The 22,709-nt window shown below is 45.9% G+C and overlaps 1 protein-coding gene and 1 non-coding gene across 4 annotated transcripts in view; one reads left to right on the forward strand and one right to left on the reverse strand.

Annotated features, from left to right (window-relative positions):
• Positions 1-22,709, reverse strand: part of Nav2 (neuron navigator 2) — a 364,636-nt gene that overhangs the window by 69,780 nt on the left and 272,147 nt on the right. For all 3 annotated transcript variants that reach the window (XM_052162012.1, XM_052162003.1, XM_052162022.1), the window contains one exon: positions 1,574-1,712. In XM_052162012.1, the coding sequence (XP_052017972.1) occupies positions 1,574-1,712 (139 nt within the window). The remainder of the gene's footprint in view (positions 1-1,573; positions 1,713-22,709) is intronic.
• LOC127676612 (U6 spliceosomal RNA) lies at positions 9,279-9,389 on the forward strand. The gene has a single exon (XR_007976067.1). It is a non-coding gene; the product is annotated as a U6 spliceosomal RNA (small nuclear RNA).

The following is a 22,709-nucleotide window of genomic DNA, read 5'->3' on the forward strand; positions in this document are numbered from 1 at the left end:
CATCTGACCTCCAGGAGCTAGGTATATGTTTTCATGTGCAGAATACAATTTTAAAAAAAAAAATTAAAGCTAGATGTGGTGGTGTAACCATGAGTGCTTGATACTTCTGAGGTAGAGACAAGAGGATTCTAGGCCAACCTGGATCCCATTAAAATTTTCTCAAAAACTAAACCTAAACCAAAACAGAACCAAAACTCTAATTCCCCCACTGCCCCCCCCAAAAAAAAACAAAAATAAGAAGGGGCCAGGGATGTGTCTCAGTGATAGAAAGGTCTCCTAGCATGAGGAAAGCGCTAGGTTTAGATCTCTTGTGCTGCATGAAGCAAGGTGTGAATCACACTGGTTACCCCAGGACTCAGAATGTAGAATTAAGATAAAAGAGCGGGCCTGGGACTGGAGAGATGGCTCAATGGTTAAGAGCGTAGACTGCTCTTCCAGAGGTCCTGAGTTCAATTCCCAGCAACCACATGGTGGCTCACAACCATCCGTAATGGGATCTGATGACCTCTTCTGGTGTGTTCAAAGACAACAACAGTGTACTCACATATATAAAAATAAATAAATCCTTTAAGAAAAGAAAAGAGTGATCCAGGCAGTGGTAGTGCATATCTTTAATCCTAGCACTTGGGAGGCAGAGGCAGGTAGATTTCTGAGTTCAAGGCCAGCCTGGTCTACAGAGTGAGTTCCAGGACAGCCAGGTCTACACAGAGAAACCCTGTCTCGAAAAAAAAATAAAACCAAAAAATAATTTTTTTTAAAAAAAGGCAGAAAGCTATTTATAATAAGATTAATTAGTATAACATAATAGCAAGGGATGTGAGCCACAGCTGGCACAGCTGCCACAGCTGGCACAGCTGGCAGTTCTCAACCTTAACCTTTGTTCCACTCCCTAGAGACAGACCGGTGCTCAGAGACAGCAATGGCTCACGGGGCAGAGAGGAGATACACTTTGTTGGAACCAACCACCCTTTGCTTACGATCTTCAGTTTTAAAAAGGTGTGTGTGTGTATAGACTCGCATACACATGCTAAGAGCATGGGTGTGAGCAAACACTCGTGAGCACACATGTGTAGGCCAGAGGACACCCTGGTGTACCCAATCCTCAAGTGCTGCCTGCCATTTTGTTGGAGTCAGGGTCTCTATCCCTGGAGCCTGCTATGCAGGCTACGCTGGCTGAGCGGGGAGCCCTAGGGATCCGCCTGTGTCTGCCTCTGTATCACTGGCAGGATAGATGGCTACAGCCGCGCTCAGATTTTAATCTGGTTTCTGGGTATTAAGCAGGTCCTCGGGCTTTCGTTTTATAAACTGAGTTCTCTTTCTGACCTCTGCTTGTTTATTTAAAAAGCAAACTGAGGTCCAGGGAGAGAACATGGTATTCCCACACCAAAACAGTGAGAGCACAAATTCCCTTGCCCATCTGTACCGCCCACTCCGTAGCCTTCTCTCCCGCAGTGAGGGGACAGAGACTGGTTGTTAGGGGCTGGGCCTCCCTCATCAGCCTGGGACTTCTGATGAGCAAGGCTCTGGAGCAGGGAGGCTGGAGGAGCCTGCGAAGGCCTCTCTTGCCCCTTACCTGCACATCCAGGTTTCTCCGGGAGGAGGCAGGTGTGTTGGCATAGGAGCTGATGGACGAGCTGGTGTTGATGTCATCCGTGCTGAGGTTGTCTATGGTGTCGCTGATGCCACTGCTGACGGAGCTGCTGTCATCCCAGCTGCCAAGACAAAAACATCCTGAGCGACGGAGCCTCTCAACGTTCTAGTGCAGCCTGGCGGCTCAGGCAGATAAACTGGTCTAGGGAAAGGCCCAACTTGTGACCTAATGTCTTCCAGAGGGCTCCCGCTTGGATGGGACTCATCTACGAGGGCCACCCGAGTGAAGGGTCTGGTCCCACTTCTCCGGAAGGGTGGATTCATGAGCAGAGGCTACAGACCTCCTTCCTTGGTCTGATCCCTTCCCTCTTTCCTGCTAAAGGGAAATCACTTTTCCCCAGGGGCAATGGCAAGGCAAGATTGGCAGAACAGGATCTGAATGACAGGCTCAATTCAGTGCAGTCGCTTATGGGAGGAGGGGGAGCGGAGCAGGAGAACTGCTGTGTGAGTTCCCTGGACGCCTCTCCAGAACAAACGCCTGAGAGGCAGAGTGGAAAGTGTCCGCAGAGAACAGCCCATCCTAGCACTAGGTCTGTCTCTGTAATACCACACAGTATATTGAAAGCATAGCTCCTCCCTTCCCAAGCTTCAGATGGCAGACCTCAACCCCTTCCAGCTTCCAACCAGTCTCCTGGCAAGGATCCTTCATCCTCTGGTCCCTGTCACTGTCTGCCACCTCCCAACACCACCACATTTAACCCAGCATCTGGTCTTACCACTGTTCTTTGCAAAATGCCCCGTCCATATGCAGCTCAGTACAACCTGCCACCCCACAGTTTATGGTGCCTTGGGCTCTGCCTGGGTCACTACCCATGGGCCAGCTCATTCTTACTGTGTGATTTCCTCCCAGCTCACCCTCCCATGGCAGCCTGAGTGACCTGTAGTGTCACTGGGCCTGGCCACTCCTTTCCTTAATGTCTCCAGCAGGCGCTCCTCTCCTCCCCCAGGTGTACCCGCTGTCCCTCTCCATCCTGTCTTGCAGCCCTGTCTCCACCGTGCACTCTGACCATGTGGGCTTCTGTCCCTTCTAAGCCAGGACTATCTTTCTCCAGCAGGGAGAATTTCATTGGTTGTCCCTGCAATCTTATCTTTTAGGTCTCAGTGAACAAGTCATCTCTTCAGAGATGCCATCTGTTAACCTATCAAAGCCATCATGTTCTATCACCCCAATATGATATTTTTTTTCTTATTTGTTTGTGGGATGGAAGGTATACAGCAAATAGTTAATAGGTACTCAATGAATTGAAAAATCATGGGTGAATTCTATAAGGTAAGCCACTGATGTCACTGAGACACTGTTCTAGTTCAGCCCGTGACAATAGTAAGTAGTACTGCTTCTCTGCTGTACAGCTGGAGAAACTAAGGTTCAGCAAGGTAGGATTCTGTGTACAAGGTCAGCTAGAGAGACATGAGTGGGTCAGAATGCAGTCACCCTGACTCCAGTGTCATGCTCGGCACTGTAACAACAGTTTTCCCCCCACCGTTCTCTGAGTGTACCAAATACAACACAATCCATTTCCCCAGGAGGCCAAGAACCTGGTTCATTGTCATACAAGGCAGGAAGGACAGGACTTCTACTCAGGCAATGACTTAGCCAGATTACTGCCCCATGTGGTGCTATTCCACGGTGACTATTGCTGAAAGCTTTGCAGAAGGAAGGTAGGAAGCCTTCAAGGTGTCAGGTGACTGAGATTAAAAAAAAAATGAGTCTCTACTACATGCACACTGGCACACTCACTGGTGTGCACCGTTGCACGCATGCAAACAATTCGAAAGATGCTATAGTTCATTGCACTAGCTTGCAAGGCATCTGTCTCTGCATCCCGAGTTCTGCTGGCCAGGGAAGGGAAAGGGGCCTCTAGGAAAGCCTGCTTTCAGGTTAGTTGCTCAGTATGCCCACCTACCTTTCAAAAGTCACCTTGCACAGAGTGCAGGAGAGCCGTGAAGCTAGTGTGCACACAGAGAGAACAGAGCAGTGAGAGCAGATCTCCATGGCGGCTGCCATGGGAGGGAAGCACAGTTCTAGAGCATGGCTGGCTCACCTGCTTCCAGCCAGACCCGGGGCCAGAAATACCCACAGAAGCACGAGGACCAGGCTCCCTGCTCTTGCCCAAAGCTATTTTGCTTAGGCTTGCTATTTGGATAGCCAGCTATCAGGGAAGTACAACTTGAAAGTGACTCCAGACATGTAGCTGGGAGTCAGACATGAAGAATGTGGAGAGCAAGATGCCAACTAAACAGGAAGGACACCAACTAAGTGGAGGCAGTCAAGCTGTCAGCAAACTGGTACAACCTGGACAGGTAGCCAGAGGTGATGACCTCCAATCAAGCAGTCAATATTGAATTATAAGAAGCGATTAAGGCTGGGATGTGAGGGAAATCCAGAAGTTGTAGCTGGGTGGTGGTGGCACCAGCTTTTATTCCCTGTACTCCGAAGGCAAAGGCAGGCAGATTTCGGAGTCTGAGGCTACATAATGAGTTCCAGGACAGCCAGAACTACACAGAGAAACCCTATCTTGGAAAACAAAGCAAAATGAAAACCCAGATTACATATTTACTGCAGAATGGGGAGATGGGATTTAAGCAGGAAACCCTGGGGGGGGGGTCATTGATACAGGAAGATCTACTTCCACTTGGACATGGAATGGTCATTCTCAAGTGGGATCTGACCACAGTTGGGTTCTAGCCTTAAATCTGACGAACGAGCCTCCTAGAGATGTTGAGAGTCGGGAGAGCATGCTTTTTACAGCTAAGTCACGGCGTGAATTCATAAAGCTTAGAAATTCCTGGGAGCACTGGTCTAACCTCTCCATTTACACCTTCGAGAGAACACATGGCACACTTGAGCGCATTACAAAACAGCCTTGTGAAACCACAGCTTTAAGAAATTTATGTATGATGGGCTGGTGATGCACACCTTTACTCCCAGCACTTGGGAGGGAGAGACAGGTCTTGAACTCTTAAGTTCAAGGCTAGCTTGGTCTATGTAGTGAGTTCCAGGAGAGTTAGGAGTACATAGAGAAACCCTGTCTCAAAAAAACCAATATACTTATTTACCTGATGGATAGGAGTGTTTTCCTGCATGCATGTCTTTACACCATGTATGTGCCTGGTATCCACAAAGGGCAGAAGAGGACACTGGATTCCTTGGAACTGGAATTACAGACAGTTGAAAGCCACCATGTAGGTGCTAGAAATCAAATCCAGGGTCCTCTGGAGAGAAAAAAAAATCTCTCCACCTCCACCTTCTAGTTTTAAGTGATGTTGTGGATAGCCCTGGGCTTGTATTTTGATACTAATTCTACTCCTCGGAGGGGCTGCAGATGAGGAGTTGCTTTGTGAACCTTTTCCCCGCCTTAACTTTTCAAATAAGGCTTGAGCCAATGATTGGGCAGGAGGAAAAGAGAGGAGTTGAGAGTTTAGGGGAGGAGCCACGGGGGATCTACAAGAAATGGAGGAGCTATGAGAGATCAGCAGAGAGGCTGCAGAGAGAGAAGCTGGTGGCCTGGAGAGACTGCAAGTTATATGGGATAATATAGATGGGACTAGAATACTGTAGTGGGAGGTCGCCCACTCTAGGCTTCTTGCTTGTATTGTTACTGATTAAGTTGAGACTTCTTTTACCGGGTAATTAGGTTGGAAACAAAGTAGCAACAAAGTGACATGAGGTTAAGATGAAAGATTTAAAAACTAGCCCAGAGGTGGTTTAATCCCAGCACTTGGGAGGCAGAGGCAGGCAGATTTCTGAGTTCGAGGCCAACCTGGTCTACAGAGTGAGTTCCAGGACAGCCAGGGCTACACAGAGAAACCCTGTCTTGAAAAGGGGAAAAAAAATTTTAAAAACTAGAGTATGGTTACAAAAAGAATTGAGGGGCTACAGAGATGGCTCAGCAGGTAAGAATACTGGCTGTTCTTGCAGACAATCGGGATTCAGGTCTCAGCATCTATATGGTAGCTCACAAAAGCCTGTGAGGACAGATCTGGGGCATATCTGGTCTCCCTGAGCACTGCACACAGATCGTGTACTTACATACATGCAGGCAAAATACCCATACATAAAGAAAAAAATAAGAAAAGAATTAAGCCAGGCAGTGGTGGCCCACGCCTTTAATCTCAGCACTTGGGAGGCAGAGGCAGGTGGATTTCTGAGTTCAAGGCCAGCCTGGTCTATAGAATGAGTTCCAGGACAGCCAGAGCTATAGAGAGAAACCCTGTCTTGAAAAACCAAAAAAAAAGAAACGAAGAAAGAAAGAAAGAAAGAAAGAAAGAAAGAAAGAAAGAAAGAAAGAAAGAAAGAAAAGAATTAAAATGCTGATGATAATTACTTACAAATTGAAGTTAAAATAAACAATCTAATTTATTGCTATCAAAAGTTAAATGCTGGGCTGGAGAGATGGCTCAGCTGGTAAGAGCACCGACTGCTCTTCCAAAGGTCATGAGTTCAAATCCCAGCATCCACATGGTGGCTCACAACCATCCGTAAAGAGATCTGATACCTTCTAATGGCGGCTGAAGACAGCTACAGTGTACTTACATATAATAAATAAATAAATATATATAAAAAAAAAAGAGTTAAATGCTGCCAGGCGGTGGTGGTGCACACCTGTAATCCAAGCACTCTGGGAGGCAGAGGCAGGCGGATTTCTGAGTTCAAGGCCAGCCTAGTCTACAGAGTGAGTTCCAGGACAGCCAGGGCTACACAGAGAAACCCTGTCTCGAAAAAACAAAAAACAAAAAACAAGAGTTAAATGCTTAAAAGACTTTACGGTGCTATCTGCCTCACTGGAAATGTGAAGCGTTTATGGGAGGGACAAGATATATTCAATTTATAAACACACTTTAGAATGATTAAAGAGCTTTGATTATTCAAGTTTGCAGATTTGTTTACCTGTTTAGGGAAATTTGTTCAGCCAAGTCAGAAAGAAGAAATTACATTTTTGTCAAAAAGCTTTTTCGCATTTATTTTCATCTTATATGCATGAGTGTTTAGCCTGCAAATATAAATATATATATATATATATATATATATATATATATATATATATATATACCACCTGTGTGGAACACTAGAGGCAGGAAGAAGGGGTTGAACCCTCTGGGATTGGAGCTCTAGGTGGCTGTGAGCCACTGTGCTAGTGCTGAGAACACAAACCCAGAATCTCAGACCACAGCCAGCACTCAAAAGCACGAAACCATTGCTCTAACCCTGAAATAATCTGAATTTACATAGAAATACTTTTGGATTTCAGACTTGTAAGGAAACCCCCAGTTTAAACACCAAAGCTTCAGTTTTTTGATTATTCCAATGCGTTAACTCTAAGAGGCTGCTTGCATCACACAGATCCTCTTCTTGCCCTAAAGTGTTTCTGTCCAGGAAGATGGAGGCTGGGGAGGCGGCTCAGCTGGCTTGCACACAGCCCCAGGGTTGGTCCCCAGTGTTGTAATAAGCAGGGCCTGGTGACACACACCTATAATCCTAACACAGATTACTCCATACCTACCAAACTTGAGGCAGTTCTGGAATCCTTGGTCATTTATGTAAACAAACAAACCTAGACAGATCCACCTGGCTCCCCAGCACCTTTGCTCGTGTTCCCCTTTGCTCTGCGTTTCCAGGCTTTCAAAGCAGCATTTTCAAAGTCCTCCAGCTGCCTGCAGAGGTGGGATTTCCACAACCTGACCTGTCCCCTCTCCTTTATGTAGCTTTTCTCTTCTCCCTTCCTCTTCCCTCATCCCATGAAGGAAGTCACATAGTCACAAGCAGTTGTGAGTTGCCTGACAAGGGAACTGGAAAAATAAAGCAAGTGCTTTTAAGTGCAAAGCCGTCTCTTAAGCCCCTCCCCTTAGATTTTCAAAAATTACATTTAGTAGTAGTAGTAGTAGTATGTGTGTGTGTGTGTGTGTGTGTGTGTTGTGTGTGCTGTGGGGGGTGTCAGAGGATTACTTGCAAGAGTCAGATCTCTTTTTATCATGGAGGTCCTGAGAACTGATCTCAGGTAGTCAGCAACAATCTTTACCTGCTGAGCCATTTAGGCAGCCCTGTCGTTCTTTTTAAATTTCAGTGCACATCACAGATATGTCTGATCAATTCTCTGGCTGAGTAATGGCAAGGAGGCGTGCTTAGATTCATGGAAACAGTCGACACAGAAGCTCCACTTCCCAGCCTTGGACAATCATGTGCTTTCTTCTCAATGAAAAACCCAGCCCTTGGAGCGGTAAGTGATCATCTTTAAGGACAGTCACCTACTTTCAGCCAAATGAGTGGATGGGACTCATAAAATAGACAAATATATATACACAGACATACACACACACACACACACATATATATATATGCACGTAAATATATATTACATATTATCTGTAATATACATGTAATGCATGATATATACATGATATACACATTTTAAAAATTCAGGGTCTCATGTAGCTCAGGTTGGCCTAGGAAAGCTGAAGTGGATCCTGAACTCCTGGTGCTCCTTCTGCCTGCCAAGTGCTGGGATCACAGGCATGTGCTAACCACTCCCTGACTGCCAAACACTTTTCTTCAAGAACTTTAGATGGAACATGTTTGAATGCTAAGCCAGTATCTCGCACTTATTCATCCATGTAGTTAGCCAGAGCCTCCGGCTGCTGGGCACTGTGTGAGGAATGTGGTCACACATGACTCAGGAGTGATCCCTGACTGCCTACCCAATATTTGTGACCAGTGAGAACAACTTGGAATATAAACTTAATGCAGATTAGAGATGGCAGAGGGCATTGGGTGGAGGTGTCGCTGGTTCCAGCCGGCTCTGTCTCCTACAGCTACAGCCAAGTTGCGGCATAGCACACACCGGCCCTGTTCCGAGCCCAGGCCAATGGCCCTTTGCTCACTGCTCTCTCATGCCAGCAGGGTACATCCCAAGCCTCTTCTTCCTCAGACCCATGTCCTAGGAGAGTCCAGATGAGGCCTGTCTTCTCCAGGCTCTGGGCTCCTCTTCTGTATAAGCAAGAACTAGATGAAGGCCCACAAGGTTCCTTTCAGACCGACATTTCAGGAGGCTCATTCAGAGGAAAGCTAAAACAAGACGTGTCAGCACACTGATGTCCACACTGGGGTCTCTTTGCCCACTCAACCATACTACCCGTCAGCCACTGTTCTACTGCCCAGCCTCCTCTTTGCTCGCTTCACCACTCAGATGAACCTGAGGTGCTTTTTGTTTGGTGGGTTTTTGTGTGGTTGTTGTTTTTTTTTTTTTTTACATGAATATGTGTGTATTTAGTGTGCTCGTGTGTGCATGCTTGTTTGTGCCTGTGTTGTGGAGACAAGAGGACTATGTCATGTCAAGAGTCTTCGATCACTCTGAACCTGAACCTGACATACTGAGATAGTGTCTCTCATTGGGGCTCAGAGCTAGCTAGATGGTCCTCTAGTCTAGCCAACTTGCTCCGGAACTCCATGTCTCTGCCCTGCCCTTTGGGATTTACACAGGTGCCAAACCCTAGCTCTCACACTTGATGGGAAAGTGCTTTACCCACTGATGTATGTAAGACTTCAGAGAAACAGGTATAATGTTTTTTCACTTATGCCATATCAGATAGCCCTTAGTGCTCTGTTTTTTTTTTTAATTAAAAATTTTATATATGTGCTCGCTTCAGCAACACATATACTAAAATTGAAATGATACAGAGAAGATTAGCATGGTCCCTGTGCAAAGATGACAGGCAAATAAATTTGTGAAGCATTCCATATTTTTAATCAAGTGAAGGAACTGAACAAAACTATCCAGGATCTAAAAGTGGAAATAGAAATAATAAAGAAATAACAAAGTAAGACATCTCTGGAGATAGAAAAACTTGGAAAGAATTCAGGAGTCACAGATGCAAGTATCAGCAACAGAATAAAAGAGATAGAAGAAAGAACCTCAGGTGCTGAAGATACCATAGAAAACATTGACTCAACAGTCAAAGAAAATGCAAAATGCATAAAGCTGGTAACCCAAAAAATCCAGGAACTCCAGGACACAATGAGAAGACCAAATCTAAGGATTATAGGTATACAAGAGAGCAAAGATTTACAACTTAAAGGGCCAGTAAATATCTTCAACAAAATTATAGAAGAAAACTTCCCTAACCTAAAGAAAGAGATGCCCATGAACATACAAGAAGCCTTCAGAACTCCAAACAGAATGGACCAGACCAGAAAGTCCTCCAAGCACATAATAATCAAAACAGCAAATGCACTAAACAAAGAAAGAATATTAAAAACAGTAAGGGAAAAGGGCAAGTAACTTATAAAGGCAGACCTATCAGAATTACACCAGACTTCTCACCAGTGACGATGAAAGCTAGAAGATCCTGGGCAGATCTCATACAGACCCTAAGAGAACACAAATGCCAGCCCAGGCTACTATACCCAGCAAAACTCTCAATCATCATAGATGGAGAAACCAAGATATTCCATGATAAAACCAAATTTACACAATATCTGTCCACAAATCCAGCCCTACAAAGGATAATAGATGGAAAACAAGGAAGGAAACTATACCCTAGAAAAAGCAAGGAGGTAATTTATTCCAACAAACCCAAAAGAAGATAGCCACACAAACATAAAAAATAACAGCAAAAATAACAGGAAGCAACAATCTCTATTCCTTAATATCTCTTAACTTCAATTAACTCAATTCCCCAATAAAAAGACATAGACTAACAGAAATATTTTTCATATAAATCTTCAATTTTATCAGAAAATGTTTATAATTCCTCTTTCAATTAATTTAGTAATTTTTTATGTCTACCATTTTATATGCATTATTTTTCATATATAATCTTCAATATTAACATGTTTTCCATGTTAAATCTTCAATTTTACCTGAAAATGTTTATAATTCCACTTTCAATCAACTTAGAATTATTTTTATGCCTACCATTTTATTTGGAAAATTTCCATGATAATCTTCAATTTTAACATGTTTTTCTATATATTTCTTCAATTTTTTTTTTTTTTTTTTTTTTGATTTGGTTTTTTCGAGACAGGGTTTCTCTTTGTAGCCCTGGCTGTTCTGGAATTCACTCTGTAGACCAGGCTGGCCTCGAACTCAGAAATCCACCTGCCTCTGCCTCCCAGAGTGCTGGGATTACAGGTGTGCGCCACCACCGCCCGGCGTATTTCTTCAATTTTATCAGAATATTTTCCATGTAAATCTTCAACTTTATCAGAAAATGTTTATAATTCCACTCTCAATCAACTTAGGAATACTTTTATGCTTACCATTATTATATCTATGTAAGATTTTCCATGATAATCTTCAAGTTTAACATGTTTTCTACATTTTTCTACAATTTTATCAGAAATATTTTTCCTGTAAATCTTCAATCCTATCATAATTTCTATTTCATTTTTCAATTAATTTAGCAATTTTTTATGTCTATCACTTTACTCTTTAATTTTCCATGAAAATTATCAATTTTAACATGTTTTTCTATATCTTTTCTATTTTATCAGAAATATTCTCCATGTAAATCTTCAATTTTATCATAAAATGTTTTTACTTCTTTTTTTCAATAAAAGAACATGCTTGTCAAAATGTGTGTGTGTGTGTGTGTATGTGTGTGTGTTTTGCCTGCAGTTATGTCTGTGTACCACTTGTATATCTGGTACTCATCATGCATCATGTCTCCTGATACATATATGGTTGTAGGCCACCATGTGGTTGTGTAAGACCCCCCACAAACCGAGGGTGCCCCTGCATTTCACGCCTCGGAAGGCAACACACAAATCACTCGTGAGAAACGGTCTCGATGCAATAATATGAGGATTTCTTTTATTCCAGAATTCTGGGTTCCACAGCCATACACTGTGCAGGGCTAGAGGATTGTGGACCCCGAGTGCAGAATTGGGACAGCTTTTATAAGTTCATAATGAAGTCCGTGAATCACCAACCAATTATTCCTTAGCATCGAGAGCCCGAGAATCACCAACCAATCATTCCTTAGCATCTAGAGCCCACGAAATGCGAGCCAATCGATTTGTACCACTCCATAGTTTTTGGGCCAATCGGTTTAAATTATCGGAGCCCACGCTCAGTGGACCAATTAGTTTCCTATTTTCTTGGAGTCTATAGCTGCGTGAACTCATGGATAGGTAATGGCATAAGCAGTTTACAGAAGCAAGATAAGCTTAGCTCATTTCCAGTAACCTTGTGGGGCCAGGATCACCTATTCAAGGCCCCTTTGCTAGCTCTAAACAAAGGGCGGGCTCTGGAATGTGACCTTTTACCTCGTTTCTAACAAAGAGCACAAAGAGTGGGCTCTGGAATATGAAGTGTTTGGGGTTCCTTAGAAGGCTGGAGTTAGGCTGTAGTTTCTCTTCTTTCAGTTGCTGGGAATTGAACTCAAGTCCTCTGGAAGAGCAGCCAGTGCTCCTAACCACTCAACCATCTCTCCAGCCCAATGACAGGTGTCTTTTATTTACAGAGATATGCTCTCAATTCTGACATAACCCCCAGTAAGCCTCATGCCCACAGCCCCACTAGGTCATGCATTCAAAGGCTGCGAACCCACTCTAGAACCTTTACAGTCACTTCGTGTTAACCATCTACATCAGGTGGCATTCTATCCGCACAGAAAGAGAATACGTTCCTGCCTGGCATGAATGCTCACCGGGGACAGTATCTTTTGGATAGACCTTCTAATGATAGAAATGTCATTGGGTCAATGACATTTTTCACTCTCAGTTTCTCCAAATGCTTAGGACCTAGAACTCCCCCCAGAAGATTCCATTCAATCCCTTTCCAGTTCACCAAGGACAAAGTCCACAAGAGTTTCAAATCTCCCTGGCCAGCAGAGACATGAGGCAGAGACCTCTGGGCAGCCAGCACGGTTGCAAATTACTTCAGCTTTGCATACTTCCGGCTTTGCCCCAGTGCTGTGGGGGGTGATTATCCCAAGGGCAGGAGAAGGTGAGTTTGAGCTGCAGGAGTGGGGTGGGGGGAGGGGAGCTGAAAGCGACAACACAAGCAGCCATGATCTTGAATCCATGTGGTAACATATTTACAACTTCATCTCTTGCTCAAAATAGGCTGTCAAGGTTGGAGAGACCAGCGCTCAGACCTTTTCACCCAGATTTACATGTCCTGACTCTGGAATTATTGAAGGATCTACAGGGAGGGAGGGAGGAAGGGCGGGAAGAAGGGAGGGAGGAAGGGAGGGAGGATCATTATACTTTTCAGAGAGACTCCTTCAGAGATAATGCTATTTACTTAAGAGAAAGACCAGCTAAATGACATTGTAAAAATAAATCGCACAGCAGAGCTCTAGAGGCAGGAGAGGCAAGATCCTCTCCAGACTTAAGTGTCCTCCGACCCCTAGGCCCCCCCTGCCCTCTTACCAAACCTCAGCAGTTGACTAAACTTCTGGGGAGTCAACACCAGCGGTACCAGACCTTACCTGCTAGCTCTTCCAGCTCAGCCAAGTTCCAAAGGAACCCACTCTGCCGCAGGCCCCCAACCCCCACCTCAGCCAGCCAGCGGCATTCAGTCTCAAAAAAAAAAAAAAAAAAAAAGTCCAGACTGGTGGAACTTGTTTTCTGGCTATTGTTCAAGGCAATTGTTCCCTGAACCCCCAGGGCCTGAGTGAGATGAGGTCCTCTGGTGTGGATGAGTGAGCAAGCCCAGCTTACCAGAAAACCCCAGGAAAAGAAAGGGAAAGGTTGGCTACCTGTATTCCCACCACACAGGTATGTTAACTATTTTCCCACCAGCGGGCTGGCTCAGAGCATCTCCAACCCCCAACTGCTCCAAGGTCCCATTAGGGAAGCCTTCAAAAACCTTTCTAGGATTCCCGGAAGGCCTTTCATAAAGGACCAGGGAAATGATAAAAAAAAAACCCTGCTGTAGAAAGTCTGTTAATATTCCCAATATACGCCACGTTGGTGGCGCACGCCTGTAATCCCAGCACTCTGGGAGGCAGAGGCAGGCGGATTTCTGAGTTCAAGGCCAGCCTGGTCTACAGAGTGAGTTCCAGGACAGCCAGGGCTACACAGAGAAACCCTGTCTCGAAAAAACCAAATCCAAAAAACAAAAAACAAAAAAACAAACAAACAAACAAAAAAATATTCCCAATATACTATATCCTTTAATCCCCATACTTCTATGATCAAAAAAATAGGTAACATTAACAACTTCCTAAGAACTGTGCCCAGCTAGTATTTAACATATTGTCTTCCCAGTTATCATGAGATAGATATAAATAGTTAATATTATTCAGAGGGGCTGGAGAGATGCCTCAGTGGTTAAGTGCTCTTCTGAAGGTTCTGAGTTCAAATCCTAGCAACCACAAGGTGGCTCACAACCATCCATAATGAGACTTGATCCCCTCTTCTGGGGTGTCTGAAGATAGCTACAGTGTATTCATATACATACAATAAATAAATAAATCTTTAAAAAAACCTCAGAGATCGCGGGGCGGTGGTGGCGCATGCCTGTAATCCCAGTACTCTGGGAGACAGAGGAAGGTGGATTTCTGAGTTCGAGGCCAGTCTGGTCTACAGAGTGAGTTCCAGGACAGCCAGGACTACACAGAGAAACCCTGTCTCGACAAAAACCAAATCCAAAAAAAAAAAAAACAAAAACCTCAGAGATGAGAAAACTGAGGATTGGAGTAGGTCATGGAAGGAGAAACCTGTAAAGTGTTATGAGTGATGTGTATATGATATATACACATATACATACACACATAAACACACACATATGTGTGTGTTCATATCCGAGAGCTCTGCAGGCCACAGAGCTAATGCAAATCAGAATAAGGTCGGTGTGGTGTTCACCTTCCCCCTTGTTTAGGGCAGGGTCTCTCCCCAAACAAGGGGTTAGTTCACTAGTGCCCATGTGTTCTCTAGGCTAGCCCAATAGCTTCCAGAGGTTTTCTGCCTCTACCTCCTATCTCACTGTAGTCCTGGGAGCCTTGAGATCACAGACTTACATGCTACATGGTTTGATAGGGGTTTGATAGGGGTTTGATAGGGGTTTGGGGATTCAATCTCAGCATCAGGACCCAGATGAGGCTTGTACTGAAAATGTTTTAACCAGTGTTAGCCACTGAGCCGGCCATCTCTGTCCATCTCACAGTAGCTCGAGTCACAGATTTTTAAGACACATCTACTCAGTGTTCTAGAAGGTCTTAGAAGTGTTCCACAACACAGAAGACACAGCTACTTGAATTAAAAAAAGGGGGGGGGGGGGGCTGGAGAGATGGCTCAGCGGTTAAGAGCACTGAGTGCTCTTTCAGAGGTCCCGAGTTCAATTCCTAGCAACCACATGGTGGCTCACAGCCATCTGTAATGAGATCTTATGCACTCTTCTGGAGTGTCTGAAGACACTTATATAAATAAGTGTACTTGTATAAATAAAATAAATAAATAAATCTTTAAAAAAAAACAATAAGTGGGATGCAGATATAGCTGAGAAACAGCATGATGACCTGGGACTCCCAGCACTCGGGGAAGAACGACAACATAAGAGACCAAAGAAACAACACAACAACAACAACAACAACAACAACAACAACAACAACAAAACAAAACCCCACAAGTTTGTCACCTCTCTCTGGGTCCAGTTTTTTGTAGTTCTGGTACAAAAGAAAAAAAAATTATCCAAAAGTTTAATTTGAACTTTGCAAAGGCACAGTTTAAATCCCAACATCAGCAAGTTTTGTTGACCTAGACATGGGTAAGGGTGCCCCTAAACTCAAGAGGCACACAGAGGCTGTGCCAGCTCTGCAGAGAAACAACCAAATAGGTCTTTGCTGGAATCCGGGCGCCAATTACCTTGTTAGAGCACCCTCATTTTGGGGAGACTCAGGTCTCCCGTGTGGTATTGTGTTAATGACACAGGTTCGGTTCTCACAGAACTTTTGTGAGAATTAAAGGGTTTGATGGGTGCCCGCGGTTCTCCAGGCGCATCAGAGAGCACCAACTGGGGCAGCTGCAGCCCAGGCTGCAAGGAACCTGCGCGGTATGGGAGGGAGGTGTCATCCGCATTGTAAAACAGGCAGTAAAGTCTGGGGGTTGGGGTGAGGCATACTGTTCCTCGCTGTCGTCTGTGGGCAAGGTCTCAGGGGAGAAGCACGTCTATTGATGGGGCCAGGTGCAAGCCCAAATCACTTGAGATGAAGAGAGGGAAACAAAAATCCCACCAAGAGGGCTTAGAGGGGATTTAGCAGAGATGGGAATGCTCCAGGCTTGGGTTTCATCCCTCAGCACCTTTGTCCCATTTCGGTAACCCACTCCTGGACAAGTAGGTGGTCCCTCCGAGGAAGCATGAAATTCTCCCTCTGGTTTCAGGGGCTCAGTATGGTTGGCAACCCCAGGCTTTGGTCTGGATGCCTCAGACCCTCATTGTTGTAACAGGCACCAGAGTGTCTGCTGACCTCAGCTACACAAAGCCTTCCCTCCTCCCAGGCTCCTCCATGCTCAGCTTGAGCTATTGCCAGTCACTGGCCGGCTTGGGCCAAGGTTCTCAGCAAACTCATCCTCATTTTCAATTTCCCGGAAGGAGTTTCCCCTAAACATCCACAGATCCAGCCATCGCAAGGAATGCAAACAGTGAACACCCGCTGACTAGGGAGAAGAGTTTTAATAACAGGTTCCAGGCACTGTCTTGGTATCCTGTGGATGTCAGCCGATTGCACTATTGAGTACTATGGCCTCAATTTCATAGATGGGGAAGGGGAGCTCTCAGAAGCCAAGTCGGCTGATTAGGGTACTCGTGCGTCATGTACTAGCAACTCTGGTTCCAGAGTTACTGTGAACCACATCAAAGGAAGAAAAAAAAACTCAATCTGCTTTGGCAGGGGGAAGGGTATGTAAGAAATCAGAACATCCACCTGCTCTCCATACCAAGGACACCTTAGTATCACAGGTCATTTGAAAACATCTCAGCGAGCTAAAGAAAATGGGTTGTTTGTGTGTGAGGGGGATTCCCAGAGAGGCCAACTAGTTGGCCACCTTAAGTCTACGGAGGTGGGGGTACATGGGGTCTTGGCATTCTCATAAACTCTCCTCAACCCCGACCTCCGTTCAGTTTCCAGTACATCTTAGGACTATCTGAATCTCTAGAAAGCTGAATATGCAAGAAGCATGCCGCCCCAGGGCAGCAGGCAGAGAGGTAGGGGTGTCTGTCTCCCTGTCTGCGGTCAAAGCCTCGCCTTTAAAGTTCTGCCTTCGGGAGGAAAAAGCTAGACAAGGAGCTAGGTCAAGAAACTACCCTATCCTTCAGCAGGCATGGTAGTGCATGCCTGTAAGTCCAGCACTTAGAAGGTAGAGGCAGGTGGAGCTAGGACAGCCAGAGCTACATAAAAAGACCCGGTCTGGAAAGGAGGAAGGAAGGAAGGAAGGAAGGAAGGAAGGAAGGAAGGAAGGAAGGAAGGAAGGAAGGAAGGAAGGAAGGAAGGAAGGATAGTAGTTAGCCCTCAGTGTTGGAAAGATGGCTCCGCAATTAAGAGCACCAGTTACTCATTGCAGAGGATCCTAGTTCAGTTCCCAGAACCCACATGGTGCCTCACACCCACCCTTCAAGTCCTGTTCCTGGGGATCCAATGCTCTCTAGGCAAATATATGGTACATACACATGCAGGCAAAACACTCCTACACATAAAATCAATAAATACGAAGAAAACAAAATCACCTACCACTCAAAAGTCAGCTTTACGACTGAAGAGAAGCAAGGCGGTAGCTAATTAGGCACCCCAGCTGGCCAACAGCCTGGGGCACCATTAACATGCAAGCTGGACATCTTCCTCCTCTAAGAATCATTCAGCAGCCTAGAAGGAGGCCCCAGCAGCCCAAGGCCAGCTCCAAGGTCATCCATCCATCCATCAGCTTTCCCAGATGTGAGCAGTAGTTAGGATCCCAGTTCTCTAAGCTCTCTGCAGCACAGCCTCAGCCAAAGTCACCACATGGACCGGGAGCTTCAGGGAGTCAGAACTGCCAGCAGCTAAGGTCCCACTGCAAAGCAAGGGTGTTTCCTACCCCAGAAACAAGCAGGTGCTCAGTCAGGTTGCCAAGCAGCGAGCCCTGGTGAATCCCTGACCAAAGGAAACACCCTTTGCGAAGCAGTTCCCCTCTTTATTAGCTGTGTGATCTTGGATGACTGACTTAGCTTCTCTGAGTTCCCACTGACTCATTTTCAAGTTAGGCGTGCTCTTACAGGCTTTGCCAGAAAAACTGAAGGGGAGGGAAGGTGTCTGCTAGATGCCTGGCACTCAGTAGCTGGTGAGAGCCACTTTGTGCTCCCTGGTTAGGGTTAAAAACTGGACTCCCCCATCTCTGGACAGTTATTTATGTATATACTTAAAGTTGTAATACTGAAGCTGCTTGCTCCCTCCTGGGACCTAATTTTTAGGAGAGTTTTTTTTTTTTTTTTTAAAGCCCACTCAGTAATTTTCAGTGTTAGTAAACACAACCGCAGCCTCATCTGGCTCCTTAGATTCTAAACAACACCCCCCCCCCCCAAGTCACTCTAATCAAGCCACCGGCAGCCCCCGTGTGGGCCACTCCGGCATGCTCCACTCCCCTTCCCCCAAGCAGCCCTGAAGACTTGAGACAGCTGGGCGAGCAACACCCAGTTTTTCAGGCTTGACAGCCTGGTTTGATAAGAGAGCCTGGAGATGAATCGTCTAGGTGTGTCAAATGCTTTTGGGGAATGTCCCAGCCACCTCTAAGCCATCAAGGTTAAAGAGGAGGACACAGGGAGGCGGGATTTGTACACACACACACACACACACACACACACACACACCAAAGTGGTGATTTTGGCAACAGCCCCATTACCTGCTCTGCCAGCTTTCCAAGGACCCACGGGGCGTCGCATGCCCTCTACCCCTAGTCCCGGGAACTATGAGAAACCGTCCTACCTTGTAAGGTTCTCAGGCCTGAGCATGGCCCTACATTGTGGTCCCTGGAGAACGGTGGACAAAGAAGCCGAATGACTCTCATGGGACCATAGTCCCGGCAGCCGGCCGTCCCGCCCACGCCGGGCCAGGCAGTCACAGCACCCTGTGACTCTGCTACTGGGGGGCTAGTGAGGAGACTATTACGGCTCCCTGGCCCTAGAGGGAAATCCGATCCGCCAACAAAATTAACCTTTAAAGTGCTGAGGGAGCGGAGGTCAGGGCTCAGTGCTGGTATCAAGTCAGCTGTGTGAAGTTTCAGCAAAGCAAATCCAACAGCAAACTCAGACACCTACCGTAAAGCACAGAATAGAGGGTCCTGCACATGTCCCAGAGGCCGCTATCATAGATCCCACATCTACTGCACTAAAAACGCAAAAGGTCTTTTTAGCAACATGTGTTTTTTTTTTTTTTTTAACTGCATGGAACTCAACAGTCATAGCAATTCTGCTCAATCGGTGAGCATATGACTTCAAAGCATTTGGTTAAAATGATAAACCCTGAAAAAGAGAAAGATGTTACCTGTCTGTATGGTTAACAAGGACACACATTCTTTCTAAGGATGCTGGTATTAATGGGGCACCAAGGGAAATATGCATTAATTCCTCCTAAATGTTTTAAAAAAAGAAATTAATCTCAGTCTGCACGTGGCTACATCGAGCTTTATGGTAGCGCTGGCGAGAAAGGAAGATGGGACCGAAGAGGGACCAGGTCTAGGATGGGAAGGAGTTGAACCCAGCGAATCTATCAAAACCTGTAACCCAGCACTCAGAAGGCAAGATAGAAACAGATGCAGGAAGAAGCAAACAACTGTCTCACAGCTGGGAATGTAAAAGCAAAGCTACGTTATGGCCACAGGCTTTTATCTCCAGAGAAAGGGTAAAGATGATTCAAACCCCTGCTTATTTTCCCTAAATCCTACAGCGTGGCTTTACAGCAGCCTTGAAACACTTTTCCTGAGCTAGGCTCACCGCTGGGGGCCATGTTGCTGCAGCAGCTGGTAAGGGAGGGTGTGTGTGTGTGTGTGTGTGTGTGTGTGTGTAGGTGTAGGGGGCAGAGTAGAGGAATGGTCTTCTGGGGTGGGAGTGGGAAGCAATAACCTGAGTGTGATGGGTTAGAAGTTTTGGGAAAGGGCTGAAACCCTCTGGCGCCCACCTACCTGAGAGGGAATAAAATTTGATTCAAAGAGGAAAGGAGGGAGGTAGGACTGGGAGTGTTTCCCAGGTGAATAAAAAGGCAAAGAGTCTAGGAGCTGAGATTGCAATCTTGAAGGAGTCCCAGCCAGGGAGGTTACTCATTCCGGTCTCAGCCCCCAGGGCCCTCCTCCACCCAAGGCTTCCGCAGTGGGAATGGAAAGACAGAGGTGGGGGTTGGGCGGAACGTACGTTTGGCTAGTCCAGATTTCCTCAGACCAAAAATCAGGAGAGAGACAAACTCTAGCTAACCAGGGTGCTTCGATCCTGATGACCAACCTTCTCTGTCCTAGAAATGACTTTTTTTTTTTAAACAATATGTCTGAGGGTCTGAACCAATGTATACAAAGGAAATGTAGACAGACAGACACACACACACACACACATCCTACAGTTGCTGTTTGCTTTAAGCAATAGAACAGGTTAAAAAATCAAAGCCCTACCTAGCCATGGAGATAAGCTAGGAGTTACCTAGGCATCCACTTACCCATCTGCCCACCCAGCTAAGGCATAATCACAGAGGTGTGCAAGCTGGGCTGCTCTAAGTGCAAGAACCCGGCAGTTAACAGGCAAGAAGACAAAAAGGAGCTTATCTTTTAATGGAAGCTATGAAGTTTCCCCTGCGAGCTATGCAGTAAAATGACAACAACGAGGCAAATGATAGAGTTGTTTGGCAATAAAGAGTACCGAAGAAAAGAAGTGCAAAGCATGGGGTGGGATATGGTAGGGAGGTGTCTGAGATTTACTCAGGGCGTCTGAGCAAGCCCGGCTGAGGAGGTGGGTTCTACCACAGACCTGAATGCCAGCCGAGTGGGAGCTGGCTGTGTGAACACCTGAGCGAGCACAAGGGCCTTCCAAGAACAGAGCTGAGTCCCCGAGGCAGGATGCAACCCACACACAGAGTCCAAGAGTACAGGGATCAGCAGAGTGACCAAGGAATCAAAGGGAGCCCAGGAGAGGGTCAGGCCAGAGGACCAAGGTCCAAAGAGGCCTGCAAGTCACAGGAGACAGCTTGGGCTTGGCTTTACTGAGTAAGAACATACTCAGAGGGTTATTAAGTGCTGGACTGCCTTCTGACAAAGTGTCACGTAACTCTTGTACAACAGGAATGACCCGTGTCTCGCGCGAGGCAAACGTGTAAGAGCAAGCGCTTGGGGTGGGGGACTTCGGTCTTCTTTCTGTGGTGAGACGTAAAAAATCATCTCTTTAATATAAAACACTGAATGCCTCGCAGCAGATGACAATCAAACGTGACTAAGAAAGACCCAGACAGAGGCTGGAGCGACAATGGCTCAGTGGTGGTTCAGAGCACTGGCTGCTCTCGCAGAAGACCCCAGTTTTGGTTCCTGGCAGCCACCTGGTGGCTCACAACTGTCTACTGTAGTTTCAGGGGATCCAATGACCCCATCTGGCCTCCATAGGTATGAAGCACACAAGTGGTATGTGCACATGGGCATGCATGCAGGCAAAACATCAATACACACAGAACAAAATAGAGTCTTTAAAACTGTAAAGGCATAGACAACATGCAAAAGGAAACAACAACAGCAACACACACACACACACACACACACATACACACAGCCCACCAAACAAAGCAGAGAAGCCACTGAACTCTGGGACAGCTGGCAATTCTCTTTTGATCAGCGGGAAAGTATTGTTTCTGACCCTAACTTAAAAACTGGCCAAATTCTAGTGACCTAGAACTCCCAACAGTTTCACCCATAGTAACCATGTTATCAAATGTCAAGGTTCCAAAGTTACCGTCATTTTTTTTTTTAAATAAATGCTCACTGATTTAGAAGAAGCTGAGTAAACTCTACCCAGACATCAGAAAGTAGAGCAAAACTCCATTCTGGGAATACAATCATAAAACTGAAAACTAAGAAAATTGCTCTAAAAGATAGGCCCTATTTTCTCCTTTTTCCTGTGTTGCATATGTTTGCCACATGCATGGAGGTCTTCACAGAGGCCAAAAGGAGGCACCAGGTGCCCTGAAGCTGAAGCTATAGACAGTTGTGAGAAGTCTGATGTGGGTGTTGGGAACTGAACCCAGGTCCTCTAAAATAGCAGTTAACCCTTAAGAAGTGTGTGTGTGTGTGTGTGTGTGTGTGTGTGTGTGTGTGTGTGTGCGCAGCCCGTAGGCCCTTGTTTCTGATGAGTACTGCATTGAAGACATTGCAGTGGAGAAACTTAGCTCTTTCTCAGCCCCCTCCTGCTAAGAAGTGTGCTACCTGTTCCTTCAAATGCAAGGGTTTTCAAGCTGGGGACAGGGCAGTTCAGTCAACAGAAGGCTCACTTAGCATACAAGGCTCTATTCACAGGCTTCTGCAATCCCAGCATGCAGGGGCAGGAGACAGGAGGCAGGAGGGTTAGAGATTCAAGGCCTTCTTCAGCTACTTAACTAGTAACAGGGCTATATGAGACCTTATCTCAAAAGCAAAAACCAAAATCACAAGCCCCAAACCCTGGACTCCGTGCTCTCCTTAATCGCTGAGAGTCCTTGCTGCTTAAAGAGCTATAGAACTCCTCACATTCCACCATCTCACTTTGGTACCCGCTTCTCCTCTCAGAACAACTGCCTTTCTTCCCTAAGTAGAATAATGGCCACGTCTTCATCCTTACCCCACCAGCAGCCGTGGATCCGCTCCTCCCTTCTCAGGTTCCCATGTGGTGTGATCCTCCATCCTGGGCCTCCTATCCATCCTTTACTGTTTCCCTGGTCTCCTTCCTCCTATTTTCTCCATCCCTCATCTCTCTCTGTTCTCTACCATCTTTTTCTATGACTCCAAATACTCGTTGTAGCACATACCTCTAATGTGTGATCTCTTGAGCCTGGGTCCGCTGGGCACTCAGCACATGTGGAATCCAATCCTTCTACCAAGTTCATGCTTCCAACTTTTAATGTGTCCATGTTGGGCTCTCACTCCAATATGT

This window comes from Apodemus sylvaticus, chromosome 1 (genome assembly GCF_947179515.1).
Source record: "Apodemus sylvaticus chromosome 1, mApoSyl1.1, whole genome shotgun sequence".
Classification (NCBI taxonomy): domain Eukaryota; kingdom Metazoa; phylum Chordata; class Mammalia; order Rodentia; family Muridae; genus Apodemus; species Apodemus sylvaticus.